The sequence below is a fragment of the Brassica napus genome, chromosome C8, assembly GCF_020379485.1.
Source record: "Brassica napus cultivar Da-Ae chromosome C8, Da-Ae, whole genome shotgun sequence".
Classification (NCBI taxonomy): Eukaryota; Viridiplantae; Streptophyta; class Magnoliopsida; order Brassicales; family Brassicaceae; genus Brassica; species Brassica napus.
This window is the reverse complement of record NC_063451.1, coordinates 25,009,001-25,022,714: the sequence shown is the minus strand read 5'-3', so window position 1 is coordinate 25,022,714 and position 13,714 is coordinate 25,009,001. Positions and strand designations below refer to the sequence as shown.

The following is a 13,714-nucleotide window of genomic DNA, read 5'->3' as shown; positions in this document are numbered from 1 at the left end:
CTAGATGAGCTGAGTGAGCTAAGTGATACTAGCTTGGAGCTGAATGAGCTAAGTGACACTGAAGATGGAGCTGGTTTAGTTGCTGGGCGAAATGAGCATTTTTCAGCCCAAAGAAAAATTCATAACAAATTCAATTTGGGTCGGTTTTACACCAAATTCGACCAGACCTTTCCTCAGTCCATTTCAAGCCCATTCTCATCAAGAATGCCAAGAGGGAGTCAGCAAGGAAGTCTTGGTCGTGCATGGGAAAAAGAATTCAACAAAAATCATTAATTTCGGTCTTTAGTCAAAGTCTTCATTTCTAGTTTCCATGTCTTGTTTTTAGCACATTCTTCTTTGGATTTCTACAACTTGTAATCCTATATATAGGGCCTAAGAGCCACGAAATAAGATAAGCTTTTTCCCCTTTTATTTGAGTTTATCTCTTTGTTCTTTGTAGAACACTTCTTTGTTTCTTGGTGAGGTTATCTCCGAGTAAACAGCCTCTAATTCGTTGGACCTGTGCGTCATATCAGGCAACGTTTAGAAATCCTTCTTTTGGTGGACTTGTGAGTCATATCAAGCACCAACTGAAGTCTGGTAGTATCATTGGGCCATCCGCAACCCATTCTGTCACCGTTCAATCCATCAGTTCTCCCTTTTGGCGAGTTCATATCCCTTTAGTCCGGTCGAGTGATCTTTCCCTATTTTAGGGCGTATCAAAGAAGAACACGGCGATGCACAAGTCGACGAGGAGCATTCGCGTAATCGTCGACGTGTACAAGTCATCCTCGCACGACCCAGTTCCTCCTCAGATGAAGAAGAGGATAAACAGGTTCATGAATCACGCGAGTATTCCAGCAAACGAACAAACGAGAGCATAGGATCAGAAGGGTCAAACGACTTAAGAAATAAGCTCAGGCGAAAGTCGCAGACATCTGATCGTGCATACGACTCACACGGAGATCTCCGCTCAATCATCGAAAAATCCAAGGCTAGGAAAATCGAGGACTCGAGTGCTCAATCCCGTCTCAGGCCACGAGTCATCGATCTTCATGAGAAGCTCAACTCAAAGTCGGAAGACCTCAGAATCAAGCTCAACCGACCAAAACATTCAGACTTACGACGAAGAATCGAGGAGGCGAGGTCCAAGAATGAGGACGGACACAAATCTGTTGTCGAGGACTCACCCGTTGTCGAGGACTTGCCCAACGTCAAAAATTCACCTATCATCGAATACTCGCCTAGCGACTTGAGGACTCGACTGAGAAATAAACGAGTCGTCGAGTCTAACTTCCTAAACGTAATCATGGGTGGCTCACCTCCTTGCGGTGATTCCGTCCGGTCTGTAAAGGACCATCGCCGACAAGCAGTAACCTCGAAGAAATGGCCATCGAAACACGAGAACGATTCCTCAATCACTTTCTCGCCAGACGATGCCATCGGCGTCCATTTACCTCACAACGACCCACTGCTAGTCGAGGTAGGAATTGCGAAGTGTGACGTCGCTAAAGTGTTGATTGACACAGGCAGTTCAGTCGATTTAATCTGTCGAGATACGCTCGATAAGATGGAAGTCGACCTGCGCGACATGAAACCATCATCTCGCTCCCTTACAGGATTCAACGGTGCTTCTGAGACAATGATTGGTACAATCAAACTCCCCGTCTATGCCTGCGGAGTGATACGCACAGTCAAATTCTCAGTCATCCGAATGAAAGCTCCTTACAACGCGATCCTTGGAACCCCCTGGTTACATTCTGTTAAGGCAGTGTCTTCGACGTATCATCAGTGCGTGAAGTTTCCAGGACGAAACGGTGAAGTGCAGACGCTTCGCGGAGACCAGCAGGCCGCTCGCGAACTACTCATCGCAACGGTGAAAATGCAACAATCAACTCCTCGCATCAACGCGATAGCAAAGCAAATTCAACCTCAGAAAGACGAGATTTTAGAAGTCACTATCGACGACTCTGATAAGAGCAAAGTAGTCCGAGTCGGAGCCTTCCTCAACGAAGAGATGCAACGCGCAGTCATCGACTTTCTCAAGGAGAACGCTTCAACGTTTGCTTGGGCGACATCGGATATGAAAGTAATAAACCCCGCCATCACATCCCACGAGTTGAATGTCGATCCAACCATCAAACCCACTCGCCAGAAGAGACGAAAGCTAGGTCACGACCGAAGCAAAGCTGTCTACAAAGAAGTTGAGCGACTCCTCGCAGCTGGCTCAATCACCGAGGTGCGATACCCCGAGTGACTAGCTAACCCGATCGTCGTAAAGAAGAAGAACGGGAAGTGGCGCATTTGCGTCGATTTTACCGATTTGAACAGAGCTTGCCCAAAAGACAGTTACCCCCTCCCGCATATCGACAGACTCGTCGAGTCGACTGCTGGGAATGAACTCCTGACTTTCATGGACGCATTTTCTGGTTACAATCAGATCATGATGCATCCGGAAGATCAAGAGAAGACGTCGTTCATCACCGATAGAGGGACGTACTGTTACAAAGTAATGCCGTTCGGTCTCAAGAACGCGGGTGCGACTTATCAAAGACTCGTCAATCGAATGTTCGCCGACAAATTAGGGAACACGATGGAAGTCTATATCAACGACATTCTGGTAAAATCACTCCGCGCAACGGACCATCTGGATCATCTTAAAGAATGCTTCAAGACGTTGAACGAATACGAAATGAAACTCAACCCAGCCAAGTGTACTTTCGGCGTCACCTCAGGAGAGTTTTTAGGGTACATCGTGACCCAGCGAGGAATCGAGGCAAATCCTAAACAGATCTCTGCCATACTTGATCTTCCCAGCCCAAAAACCAGCAGAGAAGTCCAGCGACTTACAGGAAGGATCGCGGCCCTGAACCGTTTCATTTCCAGAACCACGGACAAATGCCTTCCTTCCTACGAGTTTTTGCGAGCAAACAAACGCTTCATCTAGGACGAGAAGTGCGAAGAGGCGTTCAAACAACTCAAGGAGTATCTTACAACTCCTCCCGTATTATCCAAACCCGAAACTGGCGATACACTCTCACTCTATATCGCCGTATCCTCAACCGCGGTCAACATCGTGCTCATCCGAGAGGATCGAGGAGAACAGAAACCTATCTTCTACACGAGCAAGCGCATGACTGATCCAGAGACTCGATACCCCACCCTTGAGAAGATGGCTCTCGCCGTGGTAACATCGGCGAGAAAACTGCGTCCCTACTTCCAGTCGCACACAATCGAAGTATTGAAAAATCAACCATTGCGAACGGTAATGCAGAATACAAATCAATCCGGACGGTTATCGAAGTGGGCTATCGAACTCAGCGAGCACGACATTGTCTTCAAGAATCGAACAGCTGCGAAATCTCAAGTCCTCGCAGACTTTCTCATCGAGCTCGCACCAGAGCTCGAGCAAGATCTAATCCTCCCGAGTCAAAATTGGATACTCTACGTCGACGGGTCGTCGACAAACAAAGGATCAGGAGCAGGAGTGCAGCTGCAATCCCCGACAGGAGAACTGATCAGACAGTCGTTCAGCTTTGGCTTCGCTGCTTCAAACAATGAAGCAGAGTACGAGTCGTTGATCGCAGGACTAAGACTCGCCAAGGCAGTCAAGGCAAAACGCCTCAGCGCATACTGCGACTTGCAACTCGTAACTAGTCAGTTTAGTGGTGACTACGACGCCCGCAACGAACGAATGGACGCATACCTTAAGATCGTTCAAACACTTGCCAAAGATTTCGAATTCTTCGAACTCACCAAAGTCCCCAGAGGAGAGAACGTATGCGCTGATGCTCTCGCTGCCTTAGGTAGCAGGTTGCGCGATCAGGTGAAACGTACCATCCCTATCCACAAGATCGACAAACCAAGCATCGACCTGACTCCCATCGAGACCACCATCGTAGCACCAATAACCGAAGCCACACCCGCGAACCAAGTCCTCGAAGAGGTGTCAAACGACACCAACGACTGGAGAACCGAATTTATCGACTATCTGGTCGCTGGAAAGCTACCTCCCGAGAAATGGATTGCACGACGACTCAAGACGCGGAGTGCCCACTATGTCGTCCTCGACGGAGAACTCCACCGATGGACCGCAACCAAGGTACTTCTGAAGTGCATCAATGGCGAAGAGACGCATTTAGTCATGGCTGAAACGCACGAAGGCGCTGCAGGAAATCATTCTGGAGGTCGAGCACTTGCTTTAAAAGTAAAGAATCTCGGTTTCTACTGGCCAATGATGAATGCAGACTGCGAAGCTTACGCCCAGCGATGTGATCAGTGCCAGCAACATGCCTCAACGATCCACTCCCCGACACAGTTGCTACGAAATGACAGCTCCATACCCTTTCATGAGATGGGGAATGGACATAATCGGCCCGATGCCGAGTTCTGGACAGAAACGCTTCGTCCTGGTCTTGACCGATTACTTCACGAAGTGGATTGAGGCGGAAGCTTTCGCAAGCATTACAGAAAAAGAGGTCCAACGATTTGTGTGGAAGAACATCATCTGTCGCCACGGCTTACCTTACGAGATAGTGACTGACAACGGCTCCCAATTCATATCGAACAAATTTTGAGAGTTCTGCGAGAGATGGAGAATCCGACTCAACACATCAAGTCCGCGATACCCCCAGAGCAACGGCCAAGCCGAGGCGACCAACAAAATCATAATAGACGGTTTGAAAAAGCGCCTCGATTTCAAAAAAGGATGTTGGGCAGATGAACTCGACGGTGTCCTCTGGTCACATCGAACAACTCCTCGAGGAGCAACGAAATCAACTCCTTTCTCGATGGCACACGGAGTGGAAGCCATGGCTCCCGCCGAAGTCAACGTAACCAGTCTGCGAAGGTCGAGGATGACACAAAACGTCGAGCTCAACAGCGGTATGCTATTCGACGCCCTGGACGCTATAGAAGAACGCCGCGACCAAGCACTACTCCGCATCCATAACTATCAGCATCAGATCGAAGGTTACTACAACAAGAAGGTCAAGTCTCGACCTCTCGAACTGGGCGACATAGTACTACGCAAAGTGTTCGAAAACACCAAGGAGCTGAATGCAGGCAAGCTCGGAACTAACTGGGAAGGGCCGTACAAAATTTCTCAAGTCGTCAAACCAGGAGTCTACCGACTCGAGACATCGACCGGCGAGCCCGTCCCCAGAGCGTGGAACTCAATGCACCTCCGACGATACTACTCTTAGGCACAAGCCCGAAGATCAAACACTCAAGGAGTCTTGCTCAATCGACAAGTGAATGACACCCTTGTCACTTTCACTCCCAAAAAAAAAACAAGTGAATGCGCATCCAATGACACTTTCACTAACCAAAACGAACTACGAATGGCTTGATCCTCTCCTAGGGGTACGTAGGCAGCCTTTTACCGGGTCCAGCTATAACAAAAACAATCTCCCAACAAGTAGGAGCGCGAATTGTTCTAAGCGATGCTTATGCACGAGCACGACCTTGTCTCTCGGACAAACTTACTAGCACTCGCACCCACTAACGGGCATGTCCTAATCAGACACATGCTCGAGGGATTCTTTGGTCGTATCGCGGTCCCGACCCGTGCGATCGAGACGACAACTTTCAATCATCTTATAATCCTCTAAAGCCGGGCTTGGCCAACCTAATATTCTTTTTTGGATTACTTAAGGATCGATTTGAAAACCGGCTGCTTCTCAAGCGAGGACTGAATCTGATGGTCCTCCAAAAAAGAAAAAGAAAAAAGAGAGGAAGAAGAAGAAATCTGTTGAGGAACAGTCGGAGCCTGCTAAAGGCGCCGAGAATTGTGAGACCGTTATCGAGAAAGGTTCTTCTCACGATGCTGCAGCTCGGGGAGTCGTCGACTCGGACAACTCCCCGTCCATCTCTCTGAAGAAGAAGAAGACTGGCCGCAGTCATAAGTCGTCTACTCCGGCTGCGTCTGCTTCTGCTGCGAAGATTCCTCCAGCTGCACATCAGACTCTTGTTGAAGGCGGTTCGGCCTCTGAGGATCGTCGGGTCAAATTTCATGACCGCGTGGAGTTCAAGTACGCCGGCAAGACTCCTCTTTCCTTTGCCCCGACTGACTGTGCTGAGCTTGTTCGACAAATTAAGGGTGGTCGCAAGGACTTGCCCGATGTCAAGGACCTTATTTTCAAGGACGCATACGTCGATGCGGCGAGGACTAAAATTCTGGTAAGAATTATTCTCCTTATTTTATCTTTTTCATGTTCCTGGTTCTGATCTTTTCTTTCGTTCATGCAGAGCGACGGGAGCATGAACTATGTCGTCGAGTTATACGACTCAGCCTTTAAGGAGGCCACGTCCAAGTTAAAGCAAGCCGACAAGCTCGCTCGAGCGAAGGATGTAGCTATTGACCGCAAGAAGGAATTTAAAGCGACAATTGATAAGGTCGCGGAGGAACGGGCTCAACTGATTGAGAGGTAGAAGGCTCATAAGGCTCATTTCCTGGAGAAATTCGGGGAGTTGAAGGATAAATTTGAGGCTGCGGGTGCAAAGATACGAGGACTCGAGGAGGAGAAGAAGGCTTGGTTAAGAGAGAAGGCAGCCATGGAGGAGAAGATGGTGTCCACCGCGCTGAGACACTTGAAAGAGGTCAACAGATTGAGGGACTCTCGAGGTTATGAGGTTACTCACGAGCGGTTTCGTGTACAAACGGCCATGATTGCTAAGAGCAATAAGCGTTTCTCCCAAATTCGAGATCTCGAAAAGCGTCGTAGTGAGTTCAAAACAGCCAGATCCTTGCAGAGCCAAGCTTTTGGGACAAAGAAATGTCTCGAAGCGCTTAAGGAGAGCGGGATCGACATTCCGCAAGAGACGATTGACTTGTTCGCCGAACAAGAGAAGGAGTACGAGGTTGCGGCTGAACGCCTAGCTGTCGGAGGGATCCCCGAGGAGCTTCTCTGTCTTTCTCCTCTTCATCTTCGATCTCCTTTTCTAAACGAGAATGTGTGGGCGACGATCAACCCATATGGATCGAATGCGGGCCTGATTGATGCTGGGACCGCTGCTTTCCTTCAAACTCCCAGTAGTTCTCAAGGAGATCATGCGAACGAAGGATCTGTAGAACCGACTGGAAGAGAGCTCGGGGAATTTCCTCTTCAAGAAGGTGGGATTGTTGGCGAGGTCGTAAGGCTCGAGGATACGACCGTTGCATCTGCTTCGGATCCGACTACGCTCTCCACCAGCCTCGTTGTGAACGAAGATCCGCTGGTTCCGGTTCTTGGGACTAGTGTCGAGACGGAGACAGAGCCTGTTAATCTACTTGAACTCTCAGACTCTTCGACTGAAGAAGAGGGTTGCGAACAATTGGAGGAGACCGAATCCGGCTTAGTTGGTAACCCGCAAAATGAAGAGGGAGCGGTTGACGGAACTGATAATCTGCCAGTTCTGCCAGCGGACGTGACTGGGGAGGCTTCGGATCGGCTCACTGCTCAGGTCGTCGAGGGGGACTCCGACCGTGTCGAGGACTAGTTTAATATGTTGTTGTTGTTTCCTTTAGACTTTTGGTTTTTAGCCCTCGGAGGCTTTTGTTGATGTAATATCTGGATTTATTTTGTTTTTACGGCTATCCGTTGTTTCAGACTTTCAGTAAGTTTATCTTCCTTAGAAGTTATTTCTGAAACAGCGTTTGCCTTAGTCGTGAGATATAGTTTCGTGGACTCGAGAATGCGAGTTAGCCTTCGATGAGTCGCTGAAATCTATTTTGAATGTTGGGTTTAAACAATTTTGGTTTGGCAATCTGGTCGATGTCTTGAATTTAACCGAATAGTCGATGACTCGGCTTTATCAAATTTTGACACATCATGTCGTCAGTTCGAGTCCTCGATAACAACATAAATTTTCAAGTTTCGAAGACAATCGTTTATACTTTCGAGCGACAACGGTTTTCAAATCGATCCTTAAGTAATCCAAAAAAGAATATTAGGTTGGCCAAGCCCGGCTTTAGAGGATTATAAGATGATTGAAAGTTGTCGTCTCGATCGCACGGGTCGGGACCGCGATACGACCGAAGAATCCCTCGAGCATGTGTCTGATCAGGACAAGCCCGTTAGTGGGTGCGAGTGCTAGTACGTTTGTCCGAGAGACAAGGTCGTGCTCGTGTGTAAGCATCGCTTAGAATAATTCGCGCTCCTACTTGTTGGGAGATTGTTTTTGTTATAGCTGGACCCGGTAAAAGGCTGCCTACGTACCTCTAGGAGAGGATCAAGCCATTCGTAGTTCGTTTTGGTTAGTGAAAGTGGCATTGGATGCACATTCACTTGTTAACCAGGAACATGAAAAAGATAAAATAAGGAGAATAATTCTTACCAGAATTTTAGTCCTCGCCGCATTGACATATGCGTCCTTGAAAATAAGGTCCTTGACAGCGGGCAAGTCCTTGCGACCACCCTTAATTTGTCGAACAAGCTCAGCACAGTCAGTCGGGGCAAAGGAAAGAGGAGTCTCGCCGACGTACTTGAACTCCACGCGGTCATGAAATTTGACCCGACGATCCTCAGAGGCCGAACCGCCTTCAACAAGAGTCCGAGGTGCAGCTGGAGGAATCTTCGCAGCAGAAGCAGACGCAGCCGGAGTAGACGACTCCTGACTGCGGGCAGTCTTCTTCTTCTTCAGAGAGATGGACGGGGAGTTGTCCGAGTCGACGACTCCCCGAGCTGCAGCATCGCGAGAGGAACCTTTCTCGATAACGGTCTCACAATTCTCGGCGCTTTCAGCAGGCTCCGACTGTTCCTCAACAGATTTCTTCTTCTTCCTCTCTTTTTTCTTTTTCTTTTTTGGAGGACCATCAGATTCAGTCCTCGCTTGAGAAGCAGCCGATGCAGAGGAGTCAGGAGCAGATCTCTTCTTATTACCACCAGTCACCGATGGTTCAGCAGTCTCTCGTTCAGAGATCAATGTGAGATCCTCCCTCGAAGAGTCGACGTTAGCCGGGCCTGTAGACGGTCCAGGGGAAACCACAAGAGGAAGAGGAGCGGGAGGAATTGCTCCACGAGGAGTCTTCACGCGAGGAGTCGTCCCACTAAGAGTTGTCTCGCTAGGAGTCGCAGAGGATGCCTTTTTCGCCTCGCTCAGTTTTTTCTTGATTAATGCACTCAAGTCTGGAAGCTCTTTCATTTCCCTGGCCGCGTTGATGATCTTTTGCTCGGCGCTACTAAATATCGAAAACCGCCGCTTGTTACCGGTAATCAAAGGCAGTAGATCAGACCTCCAATCCTCTGAAAAAGATCAGCAAGCTGGTTCAGATAAATCACGGAACTGGCATGAGTTGGAAGAAAACATGTGATCGCAAGAGGAAACTTACTCCTCGAGATTCTGTCAAGCACTCGTCGAATCCTCTCGATGGTGATATCCTTCCAGCTCACTTGGACGCGCGAAACGACTGCACGAGCATCAGAGACGAAATCTTCCGGATAAGAGGCCGTGTCCGGGTGATCAACTGCAAATAAATGAAAACTCGTCAGAAAACAAGGAAAAGAGACAGTCGATGAGCTGACAACAGCGTTCTACCGAGTTTATGATTCCACAAAAATCGAAAGGAAACGTCGGGCGGCTCCTCGAAGGCAAAACCGTCAGACTTGACGTAAAAGTAGAAACGCTGCCAGTGCACCGTCCTACACGGATGATCGACGATCACGTTGTAGTTGGGCCTCATCTGGATCGAGAATAAACCATCGCCCATGGACTTCGTATAGGTCAACTCCTCGAGTGTCCGAACACTCATCGAAACGTCGATCTCCGCCGCAGTCACCATCAATGCCACCGAGGTACGGAACGCGCCATTGAAAAATTGACTTATCGCCGCGTCACGACGTCTCACATAAGACGTAACGAGTCGAGGAATTGGAAACCAAAGTTTGGTCTCATCCTGAAAGTATGAGACATAGACGCACTGAAATCCCAAAGGAGGGGACCACGGCCTCTGAGATTTAGTTGGGATCAAAAAGGTCACCCCGGTTCCTTCACATTCCCTCAATAAAGCTTTCACGCTACTAGGAGTCGAACGAGTCTCCTCGATATTCTCCCATGACTGTCCCTCTACGACAGAAGGACGCATCTGCTCAACCGCCAGAGCCGGAAGATCCTCGAAGATTCCCCCTGGATGGTAACAACACGGGACGAAATCGGGGAGGGAAGTCTCTCCGACATCAGCTCCACCCTGGCCGTCTCTCAAAATTAATGTTACATTTTCTCTCTCCTCGCGGAGCTGCCGCGCCGAATCAGCAACGAGGACTCGCTGGGGCGTGTCCATATTCTCCGTATCCATCATGGCTTCACGATGAATCATCTCAAAATCGGGCGAGGAATTCGACTCGACGACACGTGCAGGACTCGATTCGGTCGCATTCACCGCGGCTTTCCCTTTCTGGGCCCTAGAAAGTTTACCTTTACCGCCCAACGACATTCTCCGATCTAAGACTACAAAGTTAGAGAGAGAAGCGGAGAGCTAGAGAGAGAAAGTACCTGAGCCGGATGAAGAGTGGAGAAAATGAGAAGGAAGAGGGGTATTTATAGAGAGAGGAGCACATCGCACCCCGAGGCATCATCATTAGACCTAGATGGGCCTAGAGTCGGCCCATTAAGGCGCGTGGAGCTCACCAAACGTCGCGACTTTTCAGCTTCTCGAGGAGAACCGAAATCGGTTCAAATCAAAACCGGAACTAACCACCGGTTTAAATAAAAAAAAGTCATCATCAAAATCAAATCAGTCAGATCCTCGAACGCGAGCATACAAAGTCCACTGCACAGTCGAGGAGTCGATTGGATAGTCGAGGAGTCGATTGAAATCACAGATTTGAGATAATTGTCTCGCAAACCCTACTATCAAATTCGCTGAGTCGGCTACGCTACTCACCAGCGAACTGGGGGGACTTACTGTTGGGTATGGGCCTAGCCCTCCCAAAAGGCCCGCAAGACAATTACCCAGACACATGATTACAACAAAAAAGATCGGCTCGTCGACTTGAAAGCCGGTGTTCGGCTCGGCTCCAGACTACTTTTAGTCGATGAGATGATTGACTGAACATCATCGGCTCGCCGACCCGACACAACGGCTCGATGAGTCGGCCCAATTACTCGAGGAGGCCCATCGAGACAAGACACATTAGGTCAACGAGCGTTCACCTATAAAAGGAGGAGACAAGGCAACAAGGAAGGGATCCGCAAATTACTACACTCACTTTCGGCTAGAATTAGGGTTTTACATCTTACATCTCGCCGACTTGTACGGTCCGACGAATTTGTCTTCGCCGGATTTTTTCCTCTGTTCTCTTCCCCTTTTGTAACTCGGTTTCGACTCACTGATCTAATAAAACACGTCTTTGGCTTGACCCACCGACGAGAACTCGTCTCTTCTCAGTTTAAACAGTAACCCTTCTCCATATTCTTTTGTCCCAATCTCGTCTAACCAATCATTCACACTCTTCAGCTGAGAGAGCATCCCCGCGACTTGTCCGTTATCAGACAGTGTTGTCTCCACAACGTCACGAAACTCAGAAACCAATCTTGAGACACCGTTTGCAGCTTCTCTGCTAGATCAGTTGCCTCGTTCAGACCATTCCCTTTCACCCAGTTTAGCGGTGGAGACTCTGATCCTGCTGCTACTGTTCTCCCTGTGTTTACGGATCATGCCTTGTGCCACGAGTTTGGATCCTGTCGTTGGCTTGTTTTGGACGTTTACACGGGGTTTATTGCTGGGGCTCTCGAGTATGATCACTGGTTTGCTCTTGGATGCAGCTTGGTTTGGTGAGAAGGCTGACAAGTTAGTGATTAACGCAGCTTGGACCCAATAGGCTACTAGTTTCTGCTTTTCTGAAGCTGCTTTTACAGCTTCCTCTGATCTGTTTTCTTCATTTTCAGGAGAAGATGCCGAAGAGATTAATCTTGACAATGACTCTGTTATTGTTTGAACGTTCTTCAGACCGGACAAGAACTGCTCAACGACTGGTAACGGATCATCTTCCTTAGCCGCTGACAAAAGATCATTGTACATACTACAAAATGGAGAAGTAAGGTGGAGTTTAGAAACAACCAGGGCAAAAAAAAAAAAAAATTTAAATTCCAATAATTTTATCTTTTGTTAGAGATTACGTACATGAGGCATTGAAGTAAGCTGTCGGAAGCAGAGGCTTCTTGCATGGGGTCAACTGCAACAGCTTGAGCAGCATCTCTATGCCTCAAGACTTCCTGCAAATATTGATATCAGCAATGAGCCAACAAGGTTTTATTCAAAGGCAAATCTAAGAACAGTCAGTCCTAGCCTTGAAAGAGATGACGGGATTGGTTGCTAATCTTTTACTATTAACAGGGATTTTGACTAAATTCCCAGGCAATCCATTCTCTGCAGTAGATTTAGATTTCTTGTCCTTGGATGTTGATTTAGGCTTGCTCTGTTTATCTCTGGTGTCCACTATTCCTGATGTCTTGGTTGGCTGAGTCTTACTATGCTCATTGGATGACTTTGCAAATACATTAGCCCTCTCCTGTTTGCTTGGCAACTTCTCACTAGATGTGCTTTTCCTCGGTGCCTAGAACTGTAAACAGAGGATACTGATAACATTGCATAAAGCTTACTGTTGAGCTCCTAGCATCAGGGGTTGAATCACGTTTATACTATCTGAACTCCTGATATCCAAATTCCCTTCCCAGCTTTTCCTCAATGCCTTAGCTCCAAACTCAATCCCCTGCACGAAGTTCTTAATCATGGGAAGCTTTTTTCCAACGCTTGGACTCTCCATTCTTAGTGGAGACCTCCCTCTCTCTGATAACACCTTTGGCTTCACCTGCTGTTGCTTCTTAGCAAACTTTGCAAAAGAAGTAGGCAGCGAGTAACAGCTTGTAGGTATTGACTTTGAACCTGAAGAAGAAGAAGTCTTGACCTTCCCCAATGTCTCCTTTACATCCAAAACCAAACTCGTTTTAGCAGACTTGGCTCTTCTTACCAAAACAGAATGCTTCTTCTTACCCTCAGAAGACTCATCCTTAGAACACTAACTCTCTCTTTCGGTTTTGAACCATTGCAACTATCACCACCACCAAGGAACCCTAGTGGGTGAGTAGCTACAATATCTTCAGGAGTGCCAAGACAAGGATGCCTACCCTAACACCACGGATGATAGGTACAGGGGAAGATGATTCAACTCTGTCTACATGTATAAACTGACCTAGCTGAAGCTTATCGCTGAGAATCAAATCATTGAGAGAGACGTAAGTGGCGTGAGAGGAGTCAGAGACTTTGAGATAAAAGCCCTGGTTTGTGAAAAGCTCACCTCCGGCTAGAGCAGGGACGATGCTAATGACTTGCAAGAGAGAGGACCTGTGTTCTCCGGCTATTTTGACGTCGGTGTTCATGTGCTGGAGAAGCTTGAGCAAAACGCCAGGGACTAATCTGAAGAGGTTAGATCTCAGAGAAGCAATGTTTTGGTTACAACGAGAGAATCCCCAGATGATTACAGAGCTGCAAACTCAATAATATTATGACCTGAGAGAAAGAAGAAGATGCAACAAAAGGTGAAGGAAGAGAAATGAGAAATAAATTTGATTAAAAATATTAAAATAAAGACATGAGTGAGAGAAAGTACAGGTAGGTTTTGAGAAGCAATGGGATACTGTTGCTGTTGTCTTGTTGTACACTCAGACTAGAATGAGAGTAAAGTAAAGAGTCAGACTCAGAAAATGATAGGTGACATTTCATTTGTTCTGTTCTGGCTTCTGTGGATGCTATATCTTA

General features: G+C 47.8%; 1 protein-coding gene and 1 pseudogene across 1 annotated transcript; both read right to left on the bottom strand.

The window, feature by feature from the left end:
* Positions 1-316: 316 nt before the first annotated feature.
* Positions 317-10,548, bottom strand: LOC125591675 (meiosis-specific protein ASY2-like). Its single transcript, XM_048766279.1, has 3 exons — positions 9,496-10,548; positions 9,290-9,424; positions 317-9,203 (listed from the first exon to the last, which is right to left on the bottom strand). The coding sequence occupies exons 1-3, from the start codon at positions 10,388-10,390 to the stop codon at positions 8,191-8,193; spliced, it is 2,043 nt and encodes a 680-aa protein (XP_048622236.1). The 5' UTR covers positions 10,391-10,548; the 3' UTR covers positions 317-8,190.
* A 131-nt stretch (positions 10,549-10,679) lies between these two features.
* On the bottom strand, positions 10,680-13,335 carry LOC106453191 (annotated as a pseudogene).
* Between the last annotated feature and the right edge of the window lie 379 nt (positions 13,336-13,714).

What these genes read in the sequence shown, in the direction of transcription:
- LOC125591675 (XM_048766279.1), bottom strand. Translation starts at nt 10,390, where the DNA reads ATGTCGTTGGGCGGTAAAGGTAAACTTTCTAGGGCCCAGAAAGGGAAA. An exon ending in TTTGTGGAATCATAAACTCG is followed by an intron (nt 9,425 to 9,495) that starts GTAGAACGCTGT and finishes ATTTATTTGCAG; the next exon opens with TTGATCACCCGGACACGGCC. An exon ending in GCTTGACAGAATCTCGAGGA is followed by an intron (nt 9,204 to 9,289) that starts GTAAGTTTCCTC and finishes GATCTTTTTCAG; the next exon opens with AGGATTGGAGGTCTGATCTA.